Source organism: Trachinotus anak, unplaced genomic scaffold (assembly GCF_046630095.1).
Source record: "Trachinotus anak isolate AG129_WGS33_773 ecotype Australia unplaced genomic scaffold, CSIRO_AGI_Tana_v1 ptg000028l, whole genome shotgun sequence".
Lineage (NCBI taxonomy): Eukaryota > Metazoa > Chordata > Actinopteri > Carangiformes > Carangidae > Trachinotus > Trachinotus anak.
In genome coordinates this window covers 19269728-19294751 of record NW_027273879.1, presented here as the reverse complement: position 1 = coordinate 19294751, position 25024 = coordinate 19269728, and the positions used below count along the sequence as shown (strand labels likewise).

Below are 25024 nucleotides of genomic sequence, written 5' to 3'. Positions count from 1 at the left end.
TTCCAACAATTGAGGTTTAAAGATCCCATATTGTAGAAAATGAGATTCCCATGTCTTCTGATTATAAAGCAGGTCACAGTGGGAAGAAAAAGTATGAGAAACCTTTGGAATTAAATTGTTTCTGCATTAATTGGTGATAAAATTTGATCTGATCTTCATCTAGGTCACAAGCACAGAGTGAGCTAAGCTGACAGCAAACAATTAAGAGTTGTCTTTGTTGAATACAACCATTAACATTCACAGTGCTAGTGGATAAAGTAAGTGAACCCTTGGTTATAAAATTGGTTGAATTTCCTTTGGCAGCAATAACCTCAAACAGGCTCTTTCTGCAGCAGCTGATCAGACCTGCACAATGTTCAGTCACTTGGATCCATTAGACACATTAACAAACCTGGAAACAGGACAGGACCTGATTAGACTGAATATAACTGGCTCTCTGGTTGGATCTCAGTAACTTGGAACTCAGAGGACACATGGAGACTTTGAGATCAGTTTCTCGTTATTATTGTTGCCAAAAGAAAACAGGGAGTGCACACAAATCTGATAATGAAAAATGTCCTTACACTAGTCATGCTTTCCTGTTTGCTCAGATGCAAAGGAAATCTTTATGACTTCGGTAATAAATTGAATATTTGCAGTGCTACAGTTAGATTCTGCAATGCAGCTGTGTCTGTGCTAAATTTCTCAGTTTATTTGATTATTGACACGTGAGTTAGTGAATCCAGTTTAGTCAGTACAAAATGCTAATAAGAGTCTTCAATAGATATTGAATAAATATGCGGCAGACTTTAGGTAAACACTTCCTGAAAGACTGAATGATGGATCTGAGTGGGTTGTGCTGGGAACCCTGTTGGGTTCCTGGTGCCTACATTAACCACAATGCACCTTGACCACTGAAAGTGCAATTGAAGATTCTGGTCTGTAATGCGAGTCGTGGCTAATGTAACTAGTAAAATGATGCATTGTTTTGACAAAATCTAATTTTGAAAAATGATTTGCAAGTGTAAATATTTACAGCCTTCTCCAGTGACCTAATATGACTCTAACACAAAGGTCACTTACCTCCACAGGTCTTGTGGTCAATGAGCTGCAGTCCAGGCGTGCAGTCACACTCAAAGCCGATCACCATGTCCTTACAGATGTGAGAGCAGCCGCCGTTATTCAAAAGACACTCGTTTAGATCTGAAACACATGAAGGAAACAGGCATGGACAGTTTAGACAGGAAGGAGCGAGGGAAAGCTGATAGACAGATCAGCCTGGATTCAAACTGATAATAAGGACATGGTAGCGATGATCTACTATGCTTTCTTTAATACTCAAAAAGGTTATTTTTTGATATTTTGTGTGTTAAGTTAAATGTGGTTTGACAGGGGTAAGGAATCTTGATCATAAAGCTACACAGTGATTACAGAGATTAGGTGGCATAATTTCTTCTGATATTCTTATCAGTGTAGTTAATACATTATAGTTAACCTGGTTAATTGCAGTTTCCCAGCAGCAGCGTACAGAGCATGACTTTACTTCATTTTGTTTTCAGGTCTGGTTTACCACAGATGTCTCAGCTCTTTACCCTGTTGTCCTGAGACCTTCTGAAAGGAAACTTATCATATCAGTCTTTCAGTTATTACACAAACCTCATGAAGACAGGTGAGGGTTAGAAAATGTGTCCATAAAAAAGAAAAACAAAAATGTCTCTAGTGCACTTGGACAGCAAGCTCCCCAATACAAGACAGAAAGTTTGGCATTTGACTCCATCTCTGTCTCTAATGAACAGAGAACAAGTACAGACCTTTTTCTTTTGACAACGTAGCTGTGAGGTTGTTTTTTTTTTTTTACTGGATAATTTACAAAGATACACAGCTTCACTCTGTGCTGTATACTACTCCCCATGTTCTTTGATACAGAAAAATTGTCTCCTTTTCTTAATCTAACATAGCAGATGTTACATTGATATTTAACTCAGCACCAACTGCACAACATTACATGAGAAAATAAAGAGTTATGTTCAGATTCTTTAAGCCATTTAAATTGATTATTTACATGATATGTCACTCTGTCTCTAATTGAACTGTAGACCAGTTCAGACTGAGATGTTTAGTATTCTGATGGTGGAAAGCATCGAGTTCTTTGATCCATGAAAGAGAATTATTTACAAGTGAAGTGCAGGACACTTCAAAGCTGCATCAGGCGAGATTTATGTAAAAAATCCACATATTATTAGCATGAACGTAGCCATGTAGCCATGTTTCAATTGCAGTTTGGTGCAAAACAGAAACAATTTTTTTTAGAGAAGTCGACAAACACTATTGCTCTGTGTTTCCATCGAGAGAATTAAATGTGACGGCTGATTTCCAGCATCTGCCTCTCAGTTGCATCTGTCCCCCTGGGGCCTGATGCGGCAGGCTGAATACGAAAAAGTTTCCATTTCTATTTCAATTTTTAGAAATGTTGCTTTGTAAAACAGTCTGAAAAACCACATCATGTATTTAAATTTGAGAGTTTTTTTTTTTTCATTTTGCCAAATTTTTCACGTATGCCATACATCTCCCAGCAAAAACATCCAGGAAAAAGTCCCGCTGATGTCATTTTTGACATCATACCAGCAACATCACATAAAATTAATATCTTTCACTATAGCTGTCTATGTCCAGGCTGCATCTGAACATGACATACATGAAAAAAATATAAATATATTTTAACCCTTGTAGCGGCTGCATGTGGAGACAGTGGCATTTTAGTGTCAGTGTATTTTCTGTCAAAAATAAATCAGAAATTTATAATGAAAATAAATCCAATGTTCAAGTATCCTGCAAATCCTGTGTAGACAGAGCTGCTGCAGCAGCAACGCAGCAGACATGCAGCTGGTGTCAACACACACACATGCTTCTCTGCAGCAGGTCAGCAACGGCAGCCGCCAAAAACACACACACTATGCAGGCAGTGTGTTCCCAGCGTTAAGCAAGTGAGTGGAAACGCAGCTAGTGACTGAGAGACCTGTTCAGAGAAATCTGATGTAAAACATCTGCATACAGAATCAGAAATCTGGAAAAGCCAGTTTCTCCATATTTCTAGTTCACACAGTTTCATATCACTGACTTTATAATAAGTGACATTTGCTGATTTTACACACACACACACACACACACACAGACACACTCTGGATTGACCACAGGTCATACCACAAGATATTGAAGAATTCCTATTCACACAGATTCTACTGTAAATATGATATAAATATAAAAACAACATCCTGGTTAATCGTGTTCTGCCACTCAGATGTGAATATTTCAATAATTATCTGAAGTGTCTGAAGAGTGGTGTGTGTATTTAGGAACTTTGTAGATGACACAAGAGTACTTCAACCTCACTGTGACTACAAGGAAGCTGCAAACATCCACTGTTTCCAAATGTTTAACAAAAGAAATAGCTCCAGCACATATAACAGGGCAATGTGGGGGCATTATAATAAACACAAATATGCTGTTGTGCTCAGAAAATGGGTGTGAGGACAGAGTGAGGCGTCTTTCCCTGGAGGACACTCTTTGGTTTAAAGTTAACACTACCCTGCACTCGAGCTGCGTCAGCTGCTGTGATTCTGAGGCTGCAGCTCAGTGATGATGTTGGTGAAAAGTTTGGACAGATGAACTATGAGCTCATTTTCCTCCATATGAACTAAATATCCTATAACATCTATAAAACTGACAGAAAAAGCTGAAAATAACTGAATATGGTCGAGTTCATATCTGCTCCATTTATCCACTGACCAAAAGTCTGAAAATAAGTCAAAATGGACAAATGGCTTTAGATAAGCATTAAGAGATTTCTGATGATGCTGATTTTTTTCAATTACTCACTGCATTCCTTGATGGGCTCATCGCTCCAGTCAGGACAGTCCCGGGCCTTGTTGCACACTTTGCTCATCTCGATACACTCCCCACTGCGACACTTAAACTTCTCTGGCCCGTTACACTGAGTCACTGTGGAGAGATGCACACAACTTTACACTTCAAGAGCCCACACTCTTTATTATTTACATATAATACCTGCCTACAGGAACTTCTCTCTTCATCTGTCTTATACAGAGCCAGGCTGGCTGTTTCCGGGCTTTATGCTAAGCTAATTTCCTCCTCTTTGTATTTCACATAAAAGTTTGAGTAGGTTTGATCTTTTCTTCTCACTCTTGCTAAGAAAGAAAACAACCACAGTCTGAGAAAAGTCAAACTGTTCCTTGACAGATTCAGCAAGTGAGACAGCAGGCTCGTGAGAGAGAAAACAAGATACTCCATCAAAAACATAATTTAATTTTCAGCCTCACCAACATGTATTCACTTCTGAAAAGGTTTCATAAACCTTTAAATCTCGAGCTCTTCTCAGTCTAATCCTTCAGTTTTGGTTAAAAACTGAGTGAGGATCTTTAGAATCTGTAGAATAAAATGTTTTATTTTACTGGAGCAAAAACAATGTAAGAAAACAAAATGACCAGGAGGTTTTTTTGGTTCATTTTTCTCCTGGATGAGAACAAACATAAAAACACATCAGAACATCCTGCAGTGTGAAAGCACAAGCTGAAGTGGATTTAATTTTTTTTTACATCTAGAAAATATGCAAAGACCATTTTCATGCCCATAGCATCAACACAGACCACACACACACACACACACACACACACACACACACACAGCTTGTGAACCTCAGGAAGCCTGAGGTCAAAAATAAAAACAAACAAAAATAAGAAAAAATAAAGCTTTGTCACTTGACAATGCCCTGAGGATAATTAAAAACAATCATCTGTAAAGCTGTGTACACACACACACACACACACACACACACACACACACACACACACACACAGAGCACATACTATTTTTGCAGTTGACTTCATCTGATCCGTCGGCACAGTCTCTGATGCTATTACACTGTCTGCTGCCCAGGATGCAGTTTCCATCATCACATTTAAACTGATCTGGTCCACAGGTGCGTACAGCTGCCAAGGACACACACAAAGACACACACAGTTACACATTTAAGTACTTCTGAAACAATTTTCAATTAGCTGATCACCGGAATCAAACCAACAGAAATTTTTAATCTTCAATCAGTCTTCCAAACATCTCAAATGTGAGGATTTTATATTGTGGTTCTGACAAAAGACACAACAAACAAGTCATCAGCCCACGTTCTTATAATCAGTGATGGCACGAATGACTGTATCCTTGTCAATGGATTAATTTAGAAATTACTGAAAGATGGGAGGGAACTTTCCTTCTTTACGTCTGTTCTCTTTCATTTAGTCGGTTCTGTCTGCACACAGTTCACTGTCAGTTTCTAGAAGAACTAAGACAGTAGGAATTAGGCAGACAGCCATAACAAACAGCCTGAGACAGAGGTCATCGAGATCTACAACTTGAGTTAGTTTAGACATGTGCTCAGGTTCTGATTTAGGTCCAAAGTCTTCACACGTGTCTGAGCTCGAGTATCGAGACGTATTAATCCCAGAGTCCTCACAGGACCTTCCACAGACAGCTTCACAGATTTGTGGAGACATTAGTGGTTAATGTGTTAACTATACTGCTCATCACTTTTTTACTTGATGCATCAAAACATCTGGGTTTCCTGAACCGTCTTCCAACAGCTCACAAGATTCCCATCACAATATATAATTGCAGATAGATTATAAAATAATTAATAGGGGGCGCTGAGCAGCAAGTCCCCAGTTAGACTCCCACCCAGCCCGACTATTTGCTGCGTGTCATTCCCCTCTCTCTCCCTGCATTTCCTGCCCTGCTCTACCACCACCCTATCCAACAAAGGCATTAAAATGGCCAAAAAATAACTTAAAAATAAATAAAGTAAAATAAGGTAATTAATGTTGAATGAATGGAACGAGAGCGTTGTACATCACTGATCACTGCTCAAGCTGTTTTTCCCAAATATTAACTGCTGAATTTCTTTGCTGAATTATTCTAAAGTCAACATTTTTGAAAGAAACCCTTCATTACATCTGATAGTGATCGTTTCCATGACAACAAAAGCTGCGTGTATTTACATGTTTCAGCTGACTCATGTATTCTTTAGATTTGAGACCACATCACATCCCAAAAGTCCTGACCTCATAACTCAATGACTACATATACATCCAACACAGACCACGTCATCAGTCATGGTCATCACCTGTCTGATATCATCAGTCTGAAAATAAACAGCAACAACTTTTAAAAACTTCTCTCAGGCTGCTGCTGTCACTAAAATAAATGTGATTATGATGTTAAATCGTTAATGTGCTGTACATACGACAGTTGGCTTCATCGCTGCCATCCTTGCAGTCGGGATCTCCATCACACCTCCACTTCTTGTGAATGCACTCTCCCGAGCGGCACTGCATCTCACTGGACGAACATTTGGCCGGTGGCGTCGGGTGACGGCCGCAACGGGACGGAGACTCGTCTGACTGGTCCTGCAGGAGAGAGGGGGATGAGAGGGACGCTTTATAGAGAAGGAGAAGTCGATCATGTGTTTCCACTCACATATTTATTATGATGGGGAAACTGATGCTGTTTGAAACTGTGTCATGAGATAATAGATCATGTAAATGAGAATGTCTGTTTTTACCTCCACTTTCAGTTTGTGAAATTGCTGTTCACACACTGTCATCAACACTTACTCTCTTCTAGCTGTTTCCTTGCAGGGAGCTTGCAGTGCAACTTAAAACATCTCAAGACTAGTTTGTTTGAAAAATACGACTTGTAACTCAGAAAACTCACCATGTTTGGATCTGGTATGACCTTTGGACAACATGCACACACTTGTGCAACAGTAACAGTGTAACGGTGTGTGTATATATGTAAACTCTTATGTATTTATTTTGAAAACAAAAAAATGAGAGGGAAATCAAATATTAAACATTTCACTGACAGAACAAACATTCTCTGCATTTGTATTTTTCCTTTTACCAGACACAATAACTTCCTGGAATCTTATCGTCACTGTGAGGTTGCCAGACAAATGACAGAGGCTCCAGGAAGTCACTGCTTTTGACTAAGAAATTGTCATGTACATAACCCACTCTCTAAAGTCATCACAATGTCTTGTTTTTACACTTTGATTTTTCTACAGTGTAAAAAAAAGGTGTTGATTCCGTTATGTTTGAGACTCTTACCGTCCCTACCCCCTTGTTTTCGGTCTTTAAACCACGACCTAAAATAGTCCATCATTTTTTTCTGCTGAGCAGCTGTCCTTAGACACTTTAACCATGAAAGGCTGATGTAGTGGACACAGAGGCAGCTCCTCTGTCAGAAGCTCCCTCACAATCTCTCTCCTGCCCTCATCTTTCAACTATCGGAGTTTAAACTTCAGACAACTAGCACTGGCAAGAAGAGCATCTATCAAAGACATCAGCGATCTCGTAACGCAGTGCTGAAGGATTAGCAACGGTAATACTACCGTTTCAGAAATTGTAATCCCTTACAATACCATTTACTGGGGAAAGTAATAATATTACAGTAATTTGTTACTGACACTGGTACCGATCTAGACAAATATAAAAAGGCTATTCTTCATAACACAATATCAGCCATTTAAAGAGATTTCCAGTTTGCACAGACGTCAGCCACTGAAGGAAGAGCGAACATCATTAACACAGAATCCAAACAACGAACTATCAGGGCCAGTTCACACCTTTTGACAGGTGATCAGGGGGACGAGCAGGGCAGAGATGACAGAGCACAGAGCATTTAGCTCTCAGATCTTACAGATGATTAGCCCTTTATTTAACATTAAAACTGGGCACTGAGACAGAATGGGATCAAGAGGAGCAGCGGGAAGAGTTTCTTACACTTTCATCATCTCATAGAGTCACTGACTCATCTGGGAGCTGATTAATGGACTTTGTGAATGTGTTGTGTGTGTGTGTCTGCAGCTCCATTACTGCTCACAATGACGCAGGACTGGCTGGGCATGAGAGAGCAAGGGAGGGAATAACAATGACCTTCTCACAGAAGGCAGCATTTTAAATACTTGTGGGTGCGTGTGAGCGTTTGCATCAGTTTTTATTTTCCTGCTGGGCCGTCACTGTGATAACCACACAGCCAGTTAACAGGTATGAAGCAAAACGCCGACTCAGTGGAACTTGTTCTGCCATGTGTGAAGATGAGTGAGTGAGAGTGAGAGAGAGAGAGAGAGAGAGAGAGAGAGAGAGAGAGAGAGAGAGAGAGAGAGAGAGAGAGAGAGAGAGAGAGAGAGAGAGAGTGAGTGAGTGAGTGAGTGAGTGAGTGAGTGAGTGAGAGAGAGAGAGAGAGAGAGCCCAGGGGTATTACTCTGGGCAGTTCATTATAATGAGGCTAAATCTACTTAGAAAGTGAGAGAGAGAGTGTGTGTGTGTGTGTGTGTGTACGTATAAAGTACTTTGCAATTCAAAAAAGTCCGTTAAAGAACATTTTTTAAAAAAGTTTTAAACCTCAGTTTTTATTATTTTGTGTTTGTCGTAACCTGTATCTCTGACACTGTAAAGCATTGTATTAAACTGATGTCATTTATAAGCTCTGTCTCTCTGTACATTGCTCTCCACTGTAATGTAGATTAAAAATGATATTAAAGAACTAAAACTGATTACATGAAAGACAACCTAAAAGAAGCAGGTGGATGCTGAACCATTGTAGTGTAAAGTAAGGATATTGAGGTCAGGAAGGAGCAGAGGGTAACTTAGCTTCAAAACTGACAACATGTTCATCGTAAACTACCTAAGACTCTTTTACCCAGAGGGAAGGTTTCATCTTTCTGAGACAGTTTTTGAGGGGAGAACAGTGACCAGGGTAAGCTGCTGTCACACAGAAGGTCATACATACACAAAAAAATCATGTGGTGAATGATGCACCAAACTGAATTTAGTTTGGCCGGTAAAACAGAGGTCACCAGAGAGACGGGTCAAACTGCTCTCCCTTTCTCTGTGCACCATCAGTGGGTGAATTTCTGCAGCACACCACTGCTGTACTACTGCACCACTGAAGTGAGGTTCAAAGTCAGGAAATTTTGAGCAAAGGTCGCGTGAGCTTAATATTTTCAGTCATTGAGAAGAGTTAGACAACAGATTCTGCCACGTCACGCTTAAACAGCCAGACACACACAGATGCATAGAGTAGACCGTGGAGGCAAGTAAAGTCCCCTCAGAGCAACAGCTGCTTACTGTGCGTTACAGGGAGACGGCCTTGGAGTGTGTTTGACCACGACACAGAGGGGTGCAGCCACGTCCTTGGTGCAGAAACAGCCCATGCTGTGAGAGTTTGCAAGATGTGGAAATCCCCTGTTCAGAGTCTTGCCAACTTCTGATCACTTTCCTGAAGCGAAATGCTTCAGGAAAGTACATAAGCTCTGCCTCAATATTAACAACTAACTAACCCAATACTAACAACCCTGTCTGTCAAAATGACGAACGAGAAAGTCTAACAAAACCTCTGATTTAAAGTGAACCTTACAGCAATGCTTCACATTTGCTCTTCCTTAATCATGACCACAACTCTGAAACTCTTGCTAAAACTTTCTACATGGCGTGTATCCTCAGGCAGAGTCCATTCATAAAACTAGAGGAGACAGCCTTTGCAGTCAAGGCCCCTGAGGGTCTGGCACAACCCTCGAAGCATATCCAGATTTTACTTGAGCTGTTTTACTTCATTTGCATTTTAGCTGATAGGTAATTACTTCTGTATAATCTTTTCTTCTCCGTGTTTAGGAAATTTCAAAATTTCTACAAAAGTCTGAACTTGTGCTCTTTCCTACTGCTCAGTGACATTCACTCCCGGATCTTCTTGCCATTTCACTCAACGGTAATTAGCAATTATTGTCAGGCATCCACTCAGACCTCTGCTGCCCAAATCTGCTACTATTAATCACTGCATGACTGAAAGAAGAGGAACTGTCTATGATTCACAAGAACCAGATCCAGGTCAACTGAAAATGTCTTGGCAAATTCCTGTTTCTGACACTGCTGTCTGATGATGCAATAATGTCATCTTCCTTTTAACTGTTTTGTGTCCACAACTGGTGACCACAATCTGCCTGTCAGAGTGTGCGTGTGTGTCATTTCATTATGTTTGCTTCTCACCTGGCAGTCAACGTCGTCGTCACACACCCAGCTGGCAGGGATGCATGATGAGTTCCCGCACTGGAATTCACTGGGACCGCAGGAGGACGGCGCACACTCCACCTCATCTGAGCCGTCGCCACAGTCGTCCTCGCCGTTACACACAAAGTTCTTGGAGATGCAGCGGCCGCTGGCACACGTGAACTCATTTGGAGCACAGGTGATGTTACCTGGGGGCAGTTAGGAGGAGAACGTGAGCAAGATGTGAGGGCTGAGTCGCAAAAAGCGCAAAGTCACACTAAATTTTGGAAAATCATCTTTGTTAATCTGACTGTATCAACAATTAATTTCAAGAGTTGATTTGCTCTCCAAATGGAAGACATGTCATATTGAAACAGAATATTTACAAGAACACAGGCCTTTAATTCCCACTCCTGTCGCCATGTATCCTCAAATACAGCCCATACACGGTCCAACTACACCCTGAAGCCATGCACCTTATGCAAAGATCAGTGGACATAAGCTGGTGTAGATATGTGGCCAGAGGTATGTACACTTGAGTGTAGCAATATAGCTGCATTGATGATAACATATTTAAAAAATGAAATTTGATATTGCATTGATAAAACACATATGATAATATAGTGATTATTAGGCTTTGTGGATCTTTTGTTTATCAGTTCATCTGGTTGGCTTTTCACAATCCAAATGTAATTGTTCTTTTTGTCTAATTCATTTGCCAAAATACAAAAAAAAAAGTTAAAAATTAATTTGACTTACATGAACAAAAATAACAATGTTATTATCATTATACTATCTATAGATATTGCAATAACATTGTTAACATGAATTATTTTGGGCACGATAATTGCACTCTCCATTGTCAAACATTTTCCAGGAAGAATCTGGGTTTGGCCTGATGGTTCAAACAAAGTGAAATCTTACAGATACAATTACATTTTAGAAAATAGTGGTGTTCTTCAACTTTTTGGCAACAGTTAGAGGAAGCCACTTTCCTGTTTCAACATGACAATGCCGCTGTGCACATAGCCAGGTTCATAAAGAAGTGTTCCCAGACTGGTGTGGAAGGATTTCTGTCTGCTAATGCTCTTGTGGCTGAACGGGAGTAAATCCCTGCAGTCAGGTTCCAAAACACTGAAAATAGCCTGAAGAGAGTGGAGGCTGTTAGAGCAGCAGATTAATGCCAGTGGTTTTCAGGTGTCCACATATTTTGTGAACATTACCTTTGTGTTACGCTGTAGAAGTAATTATCACACCAGATTTCACACTTTTAAGTGTGACTGTTGGGAGGAGGGAGTGTGAAACATGCAGGACTGGAGGATGAGACTGTACAAGGGAAAGGGACAGATTTTAAGATTTTCATTTACATGGGCCTGTGGCAGCTCACACCAAGAGCTGTGTGGGATGTAGGGTGCATGAAAATATGCATCACACTACACCGCAGTAAAACATCATGGTACAAAGTTCAAGGACAGCTAGGGCACAGACTTTATGTGAAGAAACAAGAAAACAATTAACAAATGTTTCCTCCTCCTCAGCAGCTGCTGTCACTGATTAGCATCTTTAGCCAGAGGGGACGGTGAGATCTGCTGCTGCAGTGTTGGTTAAAATCTGTATATCATGATGCACAAATAATATCTACAGAGCTGATGCAGCATTGGCTTGTTTTAATGAAACAACTGACATATTCATTGTTAAATGATTGTGTTAAGTGAATAACATCACTACCAATGTTTAGTGTGGAAATCCAATGCCAATCATTAATCATGCCAATTATTACCTGATTACCTGATTTGTTATGGATAAAGGGTGAGTGTGTGTCAGTGTGCGTGTGTGTAAATTTCCCTCATTAACATTTAGCAGCATGCTACAGGCTGCTTCACTGTTTTCTGTCAGATCCAATTATCTTGGTTTGTCCAGGCAGAGCTTCATGCTCTGCAGAAAAGACTGTTCATGTGTTTCTGTTGCGCAGTGTGTAGGACAAACAGCTGGAGGATGACTCGTAATTGATCCATGAAACTGTGTCAGTGCTTAAACAGGACATCAGCTGTACACTTAACAGCACTTCTGGAAAAAGAAAATGTTCGAGTGCATTTCTAAAAGCCACAGAAGGCTTGTGTGTTTGTGCAAATAGTTGTGTGTCCTTGCACAATGTGAATTAGGCAGAGACATTAAAGCACAGCTGCAGCTGAAAGGGGGCTGCAGTGTGAGTCCAGAATGGTTTTATTGTGAAATTCATTCAGTGAATCTGGTGCTACAGGTAAGTAATTCTTCTGCAAATTTCAAAAGAAGGTGACCACAACTGAATTTCTGTAGCTGCCAGTATCCAATGAACCGTGATGCTAATATGTTCAGGCGACCCTTGTCAACTCAAGGTCCAAGAGCATCTCATGATCCCATCAGCACTCATCAAGTGTCTTCAAGTGCTCAGTGATCATGAACATGATGTGGACGAGTGGAAAAGGCCACAGCAGGATGTAAATAATAGAAACCAAACAAACTCCATTGGTTGTCCTCGATGGCAAAGTTAGGATATAAACTGCAAGTGACACAACCCTAAGTGCTGACATGGATACTGCATTTACCATAGAGTCATTTTACAGCATAGCCTTGGTAACAAATTTTGATGTTTGACTTTATGGTGACCAAACCTCAGAATTTCTTTTGGGAGAAGCTGAACCAACACATTGACACCTGAGTGAGAAAGACCTGCTGCCTGGGGTTCAACTCATCATTCAGCAGATGAAATATCATTCATCTGCTGAATGATATTTAATACTCTCTATTCACTTCCTGTGCTACAAGACTATAAAATTAAAATGTTATAAGTTTAAATTTAGGAACTGAGATGATTTAAAAAAGTTAATTCTATATTGACTCAAATAAGAGCCAAAACCATTTTGAGCTTATAAAGTGATGTTCACAAATAATTACAAGGTTTGGAGTAAAATCAACCAGGTATTACATTTTTTATATCATTAAACCTTCCCCAGATTTTCCCATCGTACACAGTATTAGCGGCTGATTACCAGCTGATAGGGATTTTAGGGGGTGGCTCTGTTGCCTTCATCCCTGAAAGGTGTAGTAGATTTTTAAGAAACTGGTGTGACTCTTCCATGATCCAGGTGGGTTTATTTATTTGATGAAAAAAGAAAATAATGGTAAACACTAATATTCTGAGGGTGTATGCAAACCTGAGTCGCAGAAGAACCCGCCCCTTCATACATCTTGAAAATCTACTACACCTTTCAGGGTCTGTGGCAGAGATGAAGGCAATAAACCCACCTGCCCTCTGGACAATTGTAATTGTCCATTCAGATTCAGGTGTAAAAATAGAGTCATAATTTGCACTTTTAACTTCAGTTTCACAGTGTGAGTTTTAGATGTTCACAAAAGCACAAATGTCTTTGTGAATAAAGTCTCTGAACAAAACAAATACAAATCTTTTCTACACGTGCACAAATTTGAATTTCTCACGCAGATAGATACAAACTTTATTTGTGAACATCACTTTACAAGCTCAAAATCTTTTTGACGCCAATTTGAGCCCATAATTTTACCCTGATAAAGTGAAAGTCATGATTCTGTTAGCTGAGGCAGATGTGGACAAAAAATATCCCTCCCATGTACAGTAAGTGTGTGGGTATATGTCCACCTACCACAGTTGACCTCGTCCTCCCCATTGTCACAGTCCTTCTCTCCATCACATTTCCAGAAGACGGGGATACACTGGGTGGAGCCCGCTCCGCAGCTAAACTCATTCACACGACACGTCCTCATGTCTGTGTGGACACAAACACAAAACACACTGAATTCTTGTTCCATCTCACAATGTTGGTTTCCCTGCACTTTTGCTTGTTCTTAGATAAAAACATACAAATACAAGTCATTTTGAGTAGACTTTGTGTTATGTGCCTTGGGCAGGAAGATGACAGATGATTCATTTTCTTATTTAATGACACATTAGAGAAGTGCAAAATGGAGTGGAGCTGAAGTTGTTTTGGAGCCATAAACCATCAAAAAAAAGATGTCAAAAAGCCACTAATTTCATAACATTTTGGGCCTTGTTTGGCCAAGCAACATGAGGTTATTCATTCTCACTTCTCACACTACACCATACTGGATATTCACAGTAACAAAAAAAGCAAAAGTCTTGAATTAATCACTCAAATACACGAAGCCTTACAAACTTTACTGCGACATCCACATCAATTTGTTATTTCAAAAGATAACAAAGATAAAAAATACTTAACTAATCCCAAGGGAAATTCAAGTAGTTCAATTTAAAGGTGTGTGTTGATTTAATTTTGAAGAGGCAGTTTATCTGCATATTTGGGACTTCAGGGCTACAGATAAAACCTTTATTACCAATTACAATTCTGATGTACTGCAAAGATGAAGCTTTTAATTTTCTTCTTAAAGTTGACTAACATCAGAGACAAGTCTATAAAAGTCATGTGCTGGAGAAACGTACCAAACTAATGTGGGTTGATGTGTGTGACACTTATGCAGAAGAATAAAAAAGAAAAAAAAAAAAAATGAACCAACACGAACAAGTGTAATGATTTATGGCTTCATCACACAGCTGCAGTGGCTCTACTTGTTGCCTTTCAGTGCCTTTACCCCATGATAGCAGAGCCAAAAATAACAAGGACAGAACAGGGACACAGGAACACTGACTGTTTCTGTACTGAAATGGCAAAGAGCTTGTGGCAGAGTAACGGTGATGTTGAGCTGAAGTTACCTGACACAACACAGAGGTTTTACTGAGGTGATGATGGTGAACACAAAAGTCCTAACTTGTGTTAACTCAATACTGTGACAGCCAGAAAACTCCAGTTACATAATCCAGTTTACTGGAACCTCAGCAGCTGAGCTCTGGAAAATCTTATTTATATAACAATGTTGTGGTTTCCTTTACGTTTACAGTGTAAATATTTTTCTCAGTATTAGAGCACTGTTAGTGGGAATTAATGTTTTAATGTTTCTGTGATCTGACCCCATTTTCAGTGTAAATCACTATTAGATGACGTTTTCTTTGCGTTTTGATTTATTTCTGTTACCACTTTTTTTCTTTCTAAAGGTTAGTTTTAGTATTATAGCATGCAGATTGCAGACACAGAGTCTTTGTCTCATTCCTTGTCAATTTTGAAAAAGGTAAAACCACCTGATATTCTGCCCGGATTAGTTTTTAATATTAGTCACCTGAGGGTTCAACTCCAGGTGCATAAATGTGACTCAGGGTCTTCTTGCATTATAAGGAACCACTTTCTAACTCAGCATACATATTCACCCAACAGTACTAGCTTCCATAAAATGAGAGCGGAAAGACCTGGTTCGCCGCCTGCTATTTTCCACTGTGGAGGAAAATAACGAGCAGAGAGGCACATAAAACCAGCCTGTACTGTGATAAGAGCTGCTCAGTGCAGCAGTAGCTGAAGGTGAATTGAGAAGTGGCTCCTACAGATCCATGAATTCTCCTGTTGATAAGCCAGGTGGAAATATCCTGCTGTGATTCTGAACCCATTTTCAACAGCAGTGCTACACTCATCTTAAAAGTTATACAATAAAATCTGGTTTCTGTGCATCAGACGTATCGTGTCCCTAACTTTACTGATCATGTAATGATCTTTTGTCCCTAACACCCTTCTTGCTCGATGCCAATACAATAGCAGAGACTCTGTAACACTACAAACTTTGAGTAAGGACAGGAATTGAGAACTGGTTCCAGTTGAGAACTGGTTCCAAATTATCCAAACCATCAGAATTGTACATCTCAGAGGTAAGACTGAACCATGTGCCAAAAATAAAAATCGTATTACAATTATTGTTGCAGATATTGTCATTGAGGTAAAGGTCATGATTTCAGTTGGATTGTTAAAGTGTATTTACATTTCATTTTCACTGAACAATTTATTTTTGCTGGGTCATGTACCAAATGATGTTCCTTTACGTCTTGAGAATATGATTTATAGGCCGGGGCGTCTCTGTAGCACCACAACGCTTCATTTGATATGTTGTGACACATTTTACCTTTATCAAAAAATGAAGCTCCTGTGATTTGAATATTGTACTTGGCCATTTCATGTTCATGTTCCACCCTGCTTAGAAATGATCAGTTCCTTTTATTGATGTCTTTTTTTCTGACAGTTGCACATTGAAAAACAATAACGTTAAACTCATGCATCTACACTGCTGGAAATTTGCGAGGAGTCATGGCAGAGAGGAAGAAATGGGCCGACATGGTTTCATTTCACAAATGTACTGACATGGGCTTATTTTTCAGGAATGCCATGTTTGTGACACTTTACACACAAACGCCAGTGATTCCCAACTGAGCAGCACTTCCATTGCTGAGAGTAAAGATCCTACGTTATAACAACATTTGGCTCAGATAAAACGGCTGCATTAATGTTGAAAACCTGTGCTGACCTGCTGCATTTTCCACACAGAAAATTAACCAGGAATCATTACGGAAATCAATAAAGAATTGGGCTGATAAGCAGAATTGACAATGGCACTGGTATCTTTAAAAGCAATTCCCATCCTTAAGATAAAACATGTTTTGACCCTTTTTCTTTCAACAACCTATGCGTTGCCCCAAAACTAACCAATCCAGTGTTAACAATGTTATACAGTGATATAAAATAAGGTCTAAGTGTAGAGAAGTTCACTGAAAAAAATCTGATCAATGAAAAAGTAAAACAGTCAAAGAAAAGTTTCAATACATGTCACTTTTCAATGATCAATGTGACAAAACAGAATTTAGTTGGTACTTGAAGTAGTCAGGTTCAGTAACAAGCTTATTCCACTGATTAACAGAGAGTAGCTGTACACCAATGTGGGAGCAAAAGGCAGGAGTGACAAAGGCTATGAAGAGTTATTGATGATGTAAACATGAATGTCAATAATGTTTCAAAACGTAAAAAATTGTATTATAAATATATTTAACAAGCATGTAAATGCAACATGTTTGCTAGTTCTCAAGAACACAAAGGGTGTTTGAGAGTAAACAGAGCTGAGTTTACACAAGAACGCTGCAAGGTAACTTTAACATGGAGGATCAAGCTGTATTCACATTATAGTAGATAAACAGCTTGTGTGTGCACACTTCCATTATTATTGTGGTGTGCTTCAACGGCCCTCAACTAATGTATGTAATGTATGCACTTCACTGAATCTGTTCAACACTGACTCAAGTTGCGCTCACAGGACTGAAGGCTCCTGCTTGTTCAACAATCAAAGATGGCACAGTAATCAATAAGGAGCATTTCTGAGTGTAACTATACATCATCATCAAATTAGGTGTGAATTAAGACCCAATACATCAGGTTTGAGTTAGCTACCAAGTCTGTTACAGTCCTTTAAAGTTGAGAGTGGGTCAGATTTTCACCCGACAGCAACAGTGTGAGCCTTTGTAAAGACAACACAGACGATCAGCTCAAACCCAGGTCCTAACTTAGTATGAATGGAGGAGCCAGACGTGTGTGTTTTTACAAATGTCAAATCAGAAACTGCAGCTCACTTCCTTAATCCAACACTGACGCAAGAAAACTGATGTCAACACAACCACAGCACGTATCCTTCACAGAGTGCACACACACACACAGGCACACACTTTAAATTCCATTCCATGCTGCCAAGTCATGTGTAACAGCTGGTCAAACAGTACAGTGATATAACAGTTTCAGTAGCTGGGTTGACCTGCACGTACACCACTACAGCTATGACTGGAACTTAACACACCCTCTTAAAAACACACACACACACACACACACACACACACACACACACACACACACACACACACACACACACACACACACACTATGGACTACAAACTGGAATCCTTTAAGACCTTCAGTTGACCGACACACTTTTCCAAGTACAAGTGGAAACATGCACATGGACCATTTAATCTGCACAAGCACAGGCCAGTGTCACAAAGTTGCCAAGTCTAAAGGCACAGATCAAATGGCACAGCAGGACTCTCACTAATTCAAGTTCTCAGCAGGCAACTTCACTCATATTGAATTTAACAAATGTGGATTAAAAAGGCATCCAGGATAAAAATGAACCAGAAATACATAAAACCAGAAATTTCTTACATAAAAAAAGAAAAATTGTAAATTAAAAGTGTTTACAATTTTCCCAAGGAATATGTTGTGAGCTGAGGATATAATTAACTGAAAAACTGATATTGTAGTCTACAATTCTTCTTCAATACTACTGTACCAAGTGGGGGTGGTGACTCAGACATATTCAGATTTTACATAGTGGCTGTGACCAGTTAATCCCCGCAGTTTATGCTAGAAACCAAAAATGTATTTTGAACTTGATAACCAAAATGATCAAAATTATAATTGCTTCAGTACAGCACTGCACATGAACAATATACTTCGCCAACCCTTTCAGTTTGGTATCATTTAAAATAAGTGATGTGTGGCTTTTCATTGTAGTAATATTGACTCATTTTTGTAGATACAGACGACTACTAGCATGTGTCTTTTCTGTGCTCTGTAGTGAAGCTGAAAGCGCTGATGTTTGGGTTGGATGTGCTCAGATGAAGGTCTGTGTGAATGTGGAGGTTAGTGTAGTCTTGGCACAGGTTTTGGGAAACAAAAACTAATTGATCGCTTTTGTCCGTCCTCACAGTCTGGATCTAAAGAAGAAAGTAATTAAACCCTAATCAGCCACAAACTATCCAATCATCAATCCATAATTTGTTGGAATCAGATGAAATAATTACTGTAAATGAAAATCTGAAACACATGAAAAGTGCAGTTTTGGTTGGTAAATCTAAACACTACAAATGAAAGAATTTAATGGCAGTGAGATAAAGTGAAAATGACTTTAGTTTGGAAACAGCTGATAACAGAACATCTGTGGCTTTGGTAAATTGGATGTGAAAACATCTTGCTGGTCTAAATTTTTGGCTTTTAGGTCAATAACCCTTATTTTGACAGCATTTGGATGAATATTTTTTTGAATGTGCAACAGGATCTGCTGGACATATTTTGTGGCAAAAGCTCTTACAAAGAAAAATCCATGACATGACAAATCAGTGTGTTTCTAAGTGAGATGTCGCGGCACTGATGGATTTTCACCTATGACCTAGATTCATCGATAGACACATTACAAGATTGTTTCCTTTTTAATGCCAAAGAGCAACTCAGTCATACTGAAAAGTGTAGTGAACCAACTAAACCTCTGTAGTATTGGACAAAGTCCCAGTTTGAATTTATCCAATTTGTGAAGCCATATACTGTTGTGTAATTTCTGTTGCGTAATATCATTAGTAGAGATGCATTAAGAGTAGCAGTTTAACAAATAAAGAACTGAGCTATAAAAACATGGTCATCCTTTCCCCACTCAGAACTTTGGGTCAGTAAGTCCTGTGACACATTACTGATCATACAAGGAAATTCCTCCACAAGGCTCGAGTTGAAACAACTCTCCATCTGTTGTCTCAGATATTAAAGAAGCATTAGAACTGAACTACTCTTCTGTAACTGCATTTTCCACTCCATTGTTTTGGCTCATCCAGCAGTGGCTTTTTTGCACCTAACCCAGTCTCTTTTGTCTTTCTTACTCTGCAGAAACTCAGGAGGGCCTTGGCAACACCACACAGCTAAAAGCTCTGAATAACTCTGGTGTTTCACTGACTCCCCAAACAGCATCGCTCTCATTTTGGCAGAGAGCAGCACAGATCCCCATCAAAGAGTGCAGCAGGGATTTGCCCCGACTCTAAGATTGTAGTGTTGTTTTCTTTTCTGCCAGAGGAAAATAATTTATTTTTGTATTGTTCTCAAGTTTGTGCACTAAAGCTGCTGTGTTAACACGCTGCAGCAGAAACCAAAGAGAACTGCACTGTGGAAACTCAGAGCTGGAGTCTAACCCCGTCACACACACCTATGCTGCCCCAGCAAACATCACTTCACAAACACTGAGATGGAGCGTGGATAACTCTCGGGCTAGACTTTATATTCTCTGGCTGGCTCAACAGTTGGTTGTATTGTTTCTGTATTTGTTCATATTCATTTCCATATCCTCTTCTTTCTGGAAAAGTCATGCTAGATTTCACAAGACTAAATTCTTACTGTTGCCTTCCCAAAAAGCCCAAACCTTCACATCAGTAAATATTCTACACCAATACTTTTTGAAAAGAAACATTCATAGTATGCATCATTTATTACTTCAATTTACAAAGTGGATCCAGTTGTCAAGTCAAACTTGGCTAGGAGTGGCAATAAATAAAAAGCATAAAACATATTCCCAAGGGTTTGAATGAAGAACCATTATTACATAATTTAATAGATCTGTGTAACTTTCTTTACTGCTTCATTGATTTCCTCCAAGCCAGACCCTCTACTTATCCTGTCAGTGTTTAATGGAGTTTTGCGGTGATGACTCAGATATTGTTTTGATATCTGACTCTAGGAAGTCTTGTGATCTTGCTTTGCATGTAACGCTTTCTGTTTTCTCTTTCTCTGAATAAGAAAGAGAATAAATAAAATTTTTGTACAGACTTTTACAGTATCACCCTAATTAATGTCTTTCCCGTTGTAATCAGTGGTAGAAGGAACAGGTTTTCAGTGAGTCATCTCTCTCTCCTGAATGGTCACAACTGTCTCTCCTCCAGTTCCCCATTTGAAAAATGTTTACTTTATCTCCAACTACCTTTACATAGCTGAAGTGTGCCTGCTGCCTCTCCCGGCTTCTTTCCTGTCGTTATTCCCTGTAATTCTGCTCCCTCTCACATCAGGTTAGTGATTCTGTGGCAGCCTTAAATAATTATAATCTTTTCAGAAATAACAGAATTGGAAGAAGCGGTTGGGTGGCCATTTATGTCACATCCGTTTTTTTCTGCCTATATTCTACATGCTGTTAATGTTCCTGAATTTTGGGTCCATTGTTGTTTCATTTAGTTTAGTTTCACTCTTGGTATACTAACTCAGAAATGAGTCTTGACATTTTAACATTCATTGGTCAACCAATGCTTCTGGTTATTTAACATTGATTGGCTGACTAATACATGTGATTATTTAAAAGGACGTTTCCTCTAACCTCTAACCTTTTTATAATAGGAGTGACAAAATCATTGCAAGGGGATTTTTCAATTTAGGGATTACTGATCTTTGTCCTATTGTATGTATCTGGACCACACACCCTGAAGCCTGTTTAACAACTCAGCCAAAGGCAGTGGCTCATGACACGGACTAAACTCTAAACTGCATAAATTAGTGAGCTGCTAGACAATTTGAATTTCCCTCAGGGGATGAATTAAGTATCTCATCTACCTATCAATCCATCAAAAGAGAACCTACGACCAACCACACATATGAAATTTTAATTAACAAGCTTTTGACAAGCTTGACATTCATACATTCAGAATTCCCGATGTTGAATAAGCTTTAGATTTGTTTTTACAAAAACACTCTTTTCTGTTATGAATGAGCAAACACCTTTTAAACAGATCGGAGTAAAAATTAGATCTACACCACAGTTTTCCCCTGAACCATCAACGTTACTCTGATCAAACATCTTTCTGCTCTATAATTGCTGAGCAAAACAACTCATTTTACATTTTACCTTTCCATTACCACTAGTGCTGTTCCCAGAGCTTGGAAAACTGCTCATATCGTCCCCTTACATAAAGGAGACAGGAGTGATCGAAACAAGTATTGACCAATATTCAAATTATCCCGTTTAGCTAAAATTCTGGGGCCAGTTGCAGAAAACTTCTTAAGTTTTCTACTTAAGTATGACACTTAAGGTAGAATTTCTCCTTAGCTGAGGGAGTTACTTAAGGTTGTTGCACAGAATCTCTTAAAAGGTTTACATAGTTAAGGAAAGACATTAAGGAATTTACAGCAATTAAAGAGATTTTACAACAGTAAAATTCTACAGTTTCCATGGAGACCATCTGTTTGCTGGCATCAGCATACACCCACAGAACAATTTGTAACTGCAAAGGAGCTGGAAGAGCACAGCTGTGGAGAGTAGAGTGATCAGCTTTTGATGGTTGGACAAATCATAAACTGACTGCTGATCAAATCTATAGTGCAAAATCCTTCCAAAATCCTTCCTATCACAGACAACTCTTTTCATGATGTGTTCATTCTCTTCATTTATCACCATTAACTCAGCCATGTTGCAGTTAAGACACAATTAAAAAGGTACCTCAAGTTTTTTCCCTTAGTTTGGTCTGAGCCGACATTAGCCTGGGTTCAGACCTATGTTCCTGCCATTATTGCCGTTATTAGTAGTTCATTCTTAACTGCTATGTGCAGATGATATATTGTAATGCACTGCTGACTCAGACAGTGTTCAGAGCCCTTCACTTTTCACATTTTGTAATGTTGCAGCCTTATACTAAAATAAAATATTTCCCCCCCCCTCAACAATAATAAAACCATAATAAAGTAAAAACAGATATTTAGATATTTTTTCTTATTCAAAATGAAAAACTGAAATATCACATTGAACCCACGGTATCTGTGGAAAAAATCCTTTCACATTCTCCATCCAATTCAAGTGTACTGAATGTACAATAAACTATGTTGTGTTGTTCTCTATAGCTAGAGGTTATGGTACAAAGATTCAGTAGAATTACACAATATAAATGCCTTGATCTTTGGATAGACGTCTAATTCACATTCAACTACGTACACAATCTTGTCAAGAAATGACAGAACTTTTTTTGTATAGAAATAAAGCCACCTTCCTTATGCTTTGTAGGAAAAAGGATTGTTGAAGCCACATTCCTCTCTTATAGATTATAGTGATGTAATTTATAGTTATATGTCTGCCTCCACTCTTAAACCCTTGGATGCTTCTTATCATACTGCACTTGAGTTTATTACTGGTGACATTCATAGCACTATTCATTGCATCCATATGAAAAAGTTGGGTGGTCTTCTGTCTGATAGACATGCTGGCATATGTATCTTATCTACAAGGCCTTTAATGGGAAGCTTCCATCTTATATCACCTCTGTGCTAGACTGGTGCTCTGGGTCATATCAAACTCAGTGTAATTATTTGCTTTGACTGCAAGTCCTGCAAGTCTGTACTGAGTTTGAAAGATCTGCCTGAACTCTTTACAACGCAACCTAAACAAATTCATTCTTTGGTAACCCTTCGTCAATTCATGATCACAAATCACACAGCTTTATCTTTTGTATATGTATGCTGTATCTTTTATTAGTTGTCTTTATATACTTGTCTGAATTGATTGTTTTCTCTAACCTTGCATCTTTTATTACTTTGTACATTTTGAAGTAATTTTAAACTGTTCCTTGTATCAGTGTAAATAAGGGCTGGCCCTCAATGACTTTTCAAGTTTAAATAAAGACATTATACTATGTTGCTTTGTTTTATTTCAAATCGCTGATAAAAATTCACGCTGCAGCATAGTCTCACAGCAAAAATCAAGTACCAAAGAAGAAAGTGCTTTATTAAATCTCATTTTAGTCATAAACAGTTGTTGAGAGTTTGTCTTTTCTTCTGCTAAGATATGAAAAAAGAGGCACTAAATGTCTCAACCCTCCAGCAAGCCTGTTTCTGCACATCATGATACCTTGCTGTCTTGATGCTGGGAACAGACCTGAGGTTCAGTATTCAATGACAGTTGACTTAAGCAGTCAGGATGGTTTCAGGAAGCACAGCAAACATCAAACCAACAAGTGTTTGATGAAGTGTCTTCAACTTTCCTCTGATGTTTATCTCTGTAGCTGAGGAGACGCCAAAGTCCATTTGTCTTTACGACGGCACAGTGAAGGCAGCGCGGATGAGACTCTCATTAAAAAGCGACTTCAGTATAAACACTCGATCATCCCTAATCTCTTTGATTCTAACAAGCACCTCAGTGAGACCTCACATCACAGTTATACCATTTAAAGCTCAGCAGCTCTCTTTAGTTCCATTTAAAACAACTTATTTATTTGACAGAGCGCTCACAGGGGACCCTCCCCTCTCTGTTTCTAAGTGCCTCACTGAATTTCTTCAGCAGTGAGATACTGTTAGAAACAGCAGTCTCTACAACGTTCTAATGGTTGAAAATGCCCTTTGTAAAACTCTACAACTTGTAGTTAAGCAGAGTCTGTAATTAACCATTTGTCTTAAATTGTTTTTGGCTTCACAGAAAAAGTTCCAACGAGTACAGAAACCTACTTTAAGTATAAACACTGCTATACAAAACTACTGCACTGCAAGTAAAAGTCCTCTGATCAAATCTCAAAAGCATAATATACTTAAAAATAAATGTAATCATTATGCAGAATGGGCCTTTTCAGCATTTTGTGCATTAGTTTTTTAGCATTGCTGATGTGTGGTTTAACAGAATAATCCTACATCAGGTCCACCTACTATCTTTTTCCACAGCTTTCACTGTCATTAATCTTCCCCCTCTCTCCTCTCCCTTTTTTCCCTGCTTTGCTTCTCACGTCTCGTCCTGTCTTGTCTAAACCTTGGAAGCCTCTCGCCGCACTGCTCTCTAAATCTAAAATCATGGAATTGGTCAACTGGTCTCTCAACGCAATTGACAGGATCATCTCAACGAGAAGCCCGGGTTCGGGGGAACCTGTCTGCCCTGGCGGAACGTAAGCCGCTGGCTACATGAGGGACTCCTGGGAGCAGTGGAGGGTCGTGTGCCTGGCGATTCTTTCCGTTGAGGACATCGAAGATCTCTATATATTCGGAACTGTGATATCAGGCTTTCTGCTGATTGGATTAGGCATTGCCCTGGTGTATCGGAAAATTCGGAAGACGGTGACAGCAGTCCAAATCCCCACGCTGCCCGACATAATTGATGGAGTGAGTAAAGCTGTAAGCACTCAGACTGTGATTGTGAACCGCAACCTGGGAAACACCTTGGAAGGAGCTATTAATGCTCGAACTGTGGTCATAAATCGCAATATGGGCCACATC

The 25024-nt window shown here is 39.3% G+C and overlaps 1 protein-coding gene across 2 annotated transcripts in view; it reads right to left on the bottom strand.

The window, feature by feature from the left end:
* vldlr (very low density lipoprotein receptor) overlaps nt 1-25024 on the bottom strand; it is a 70524-nt gene that overhangs the window by 26845 nt on the left and 18655 nt on the right. For both annotated transcript variants that reach the window (XM_071465958.1, XM_071465959.1), the window contains exons 4-9: nt 13754-13876; nt 10095-10303; nt 6293-6455; nt 4863-4985; nt 3856-3978; nt 1063-1182 (exon numbers count right to left, since the gene is read on the bottom strand). In XM_071465958.1, coding sequence (XP_071322059.1) covers nt 1063-1182; nt 3856-3978; nt 4863-4985; nt 6293-6455; nt 10095-10303; nt 13754-13876 — 861 coding nt within the window. The remainder of the gene's footprint in view (nt 1-1062; nt 1183-3855; nt 3979-4862; nt 4986-6292; nt 6456-10094; nt 10304-13753; nt 13877-25024) is intronic.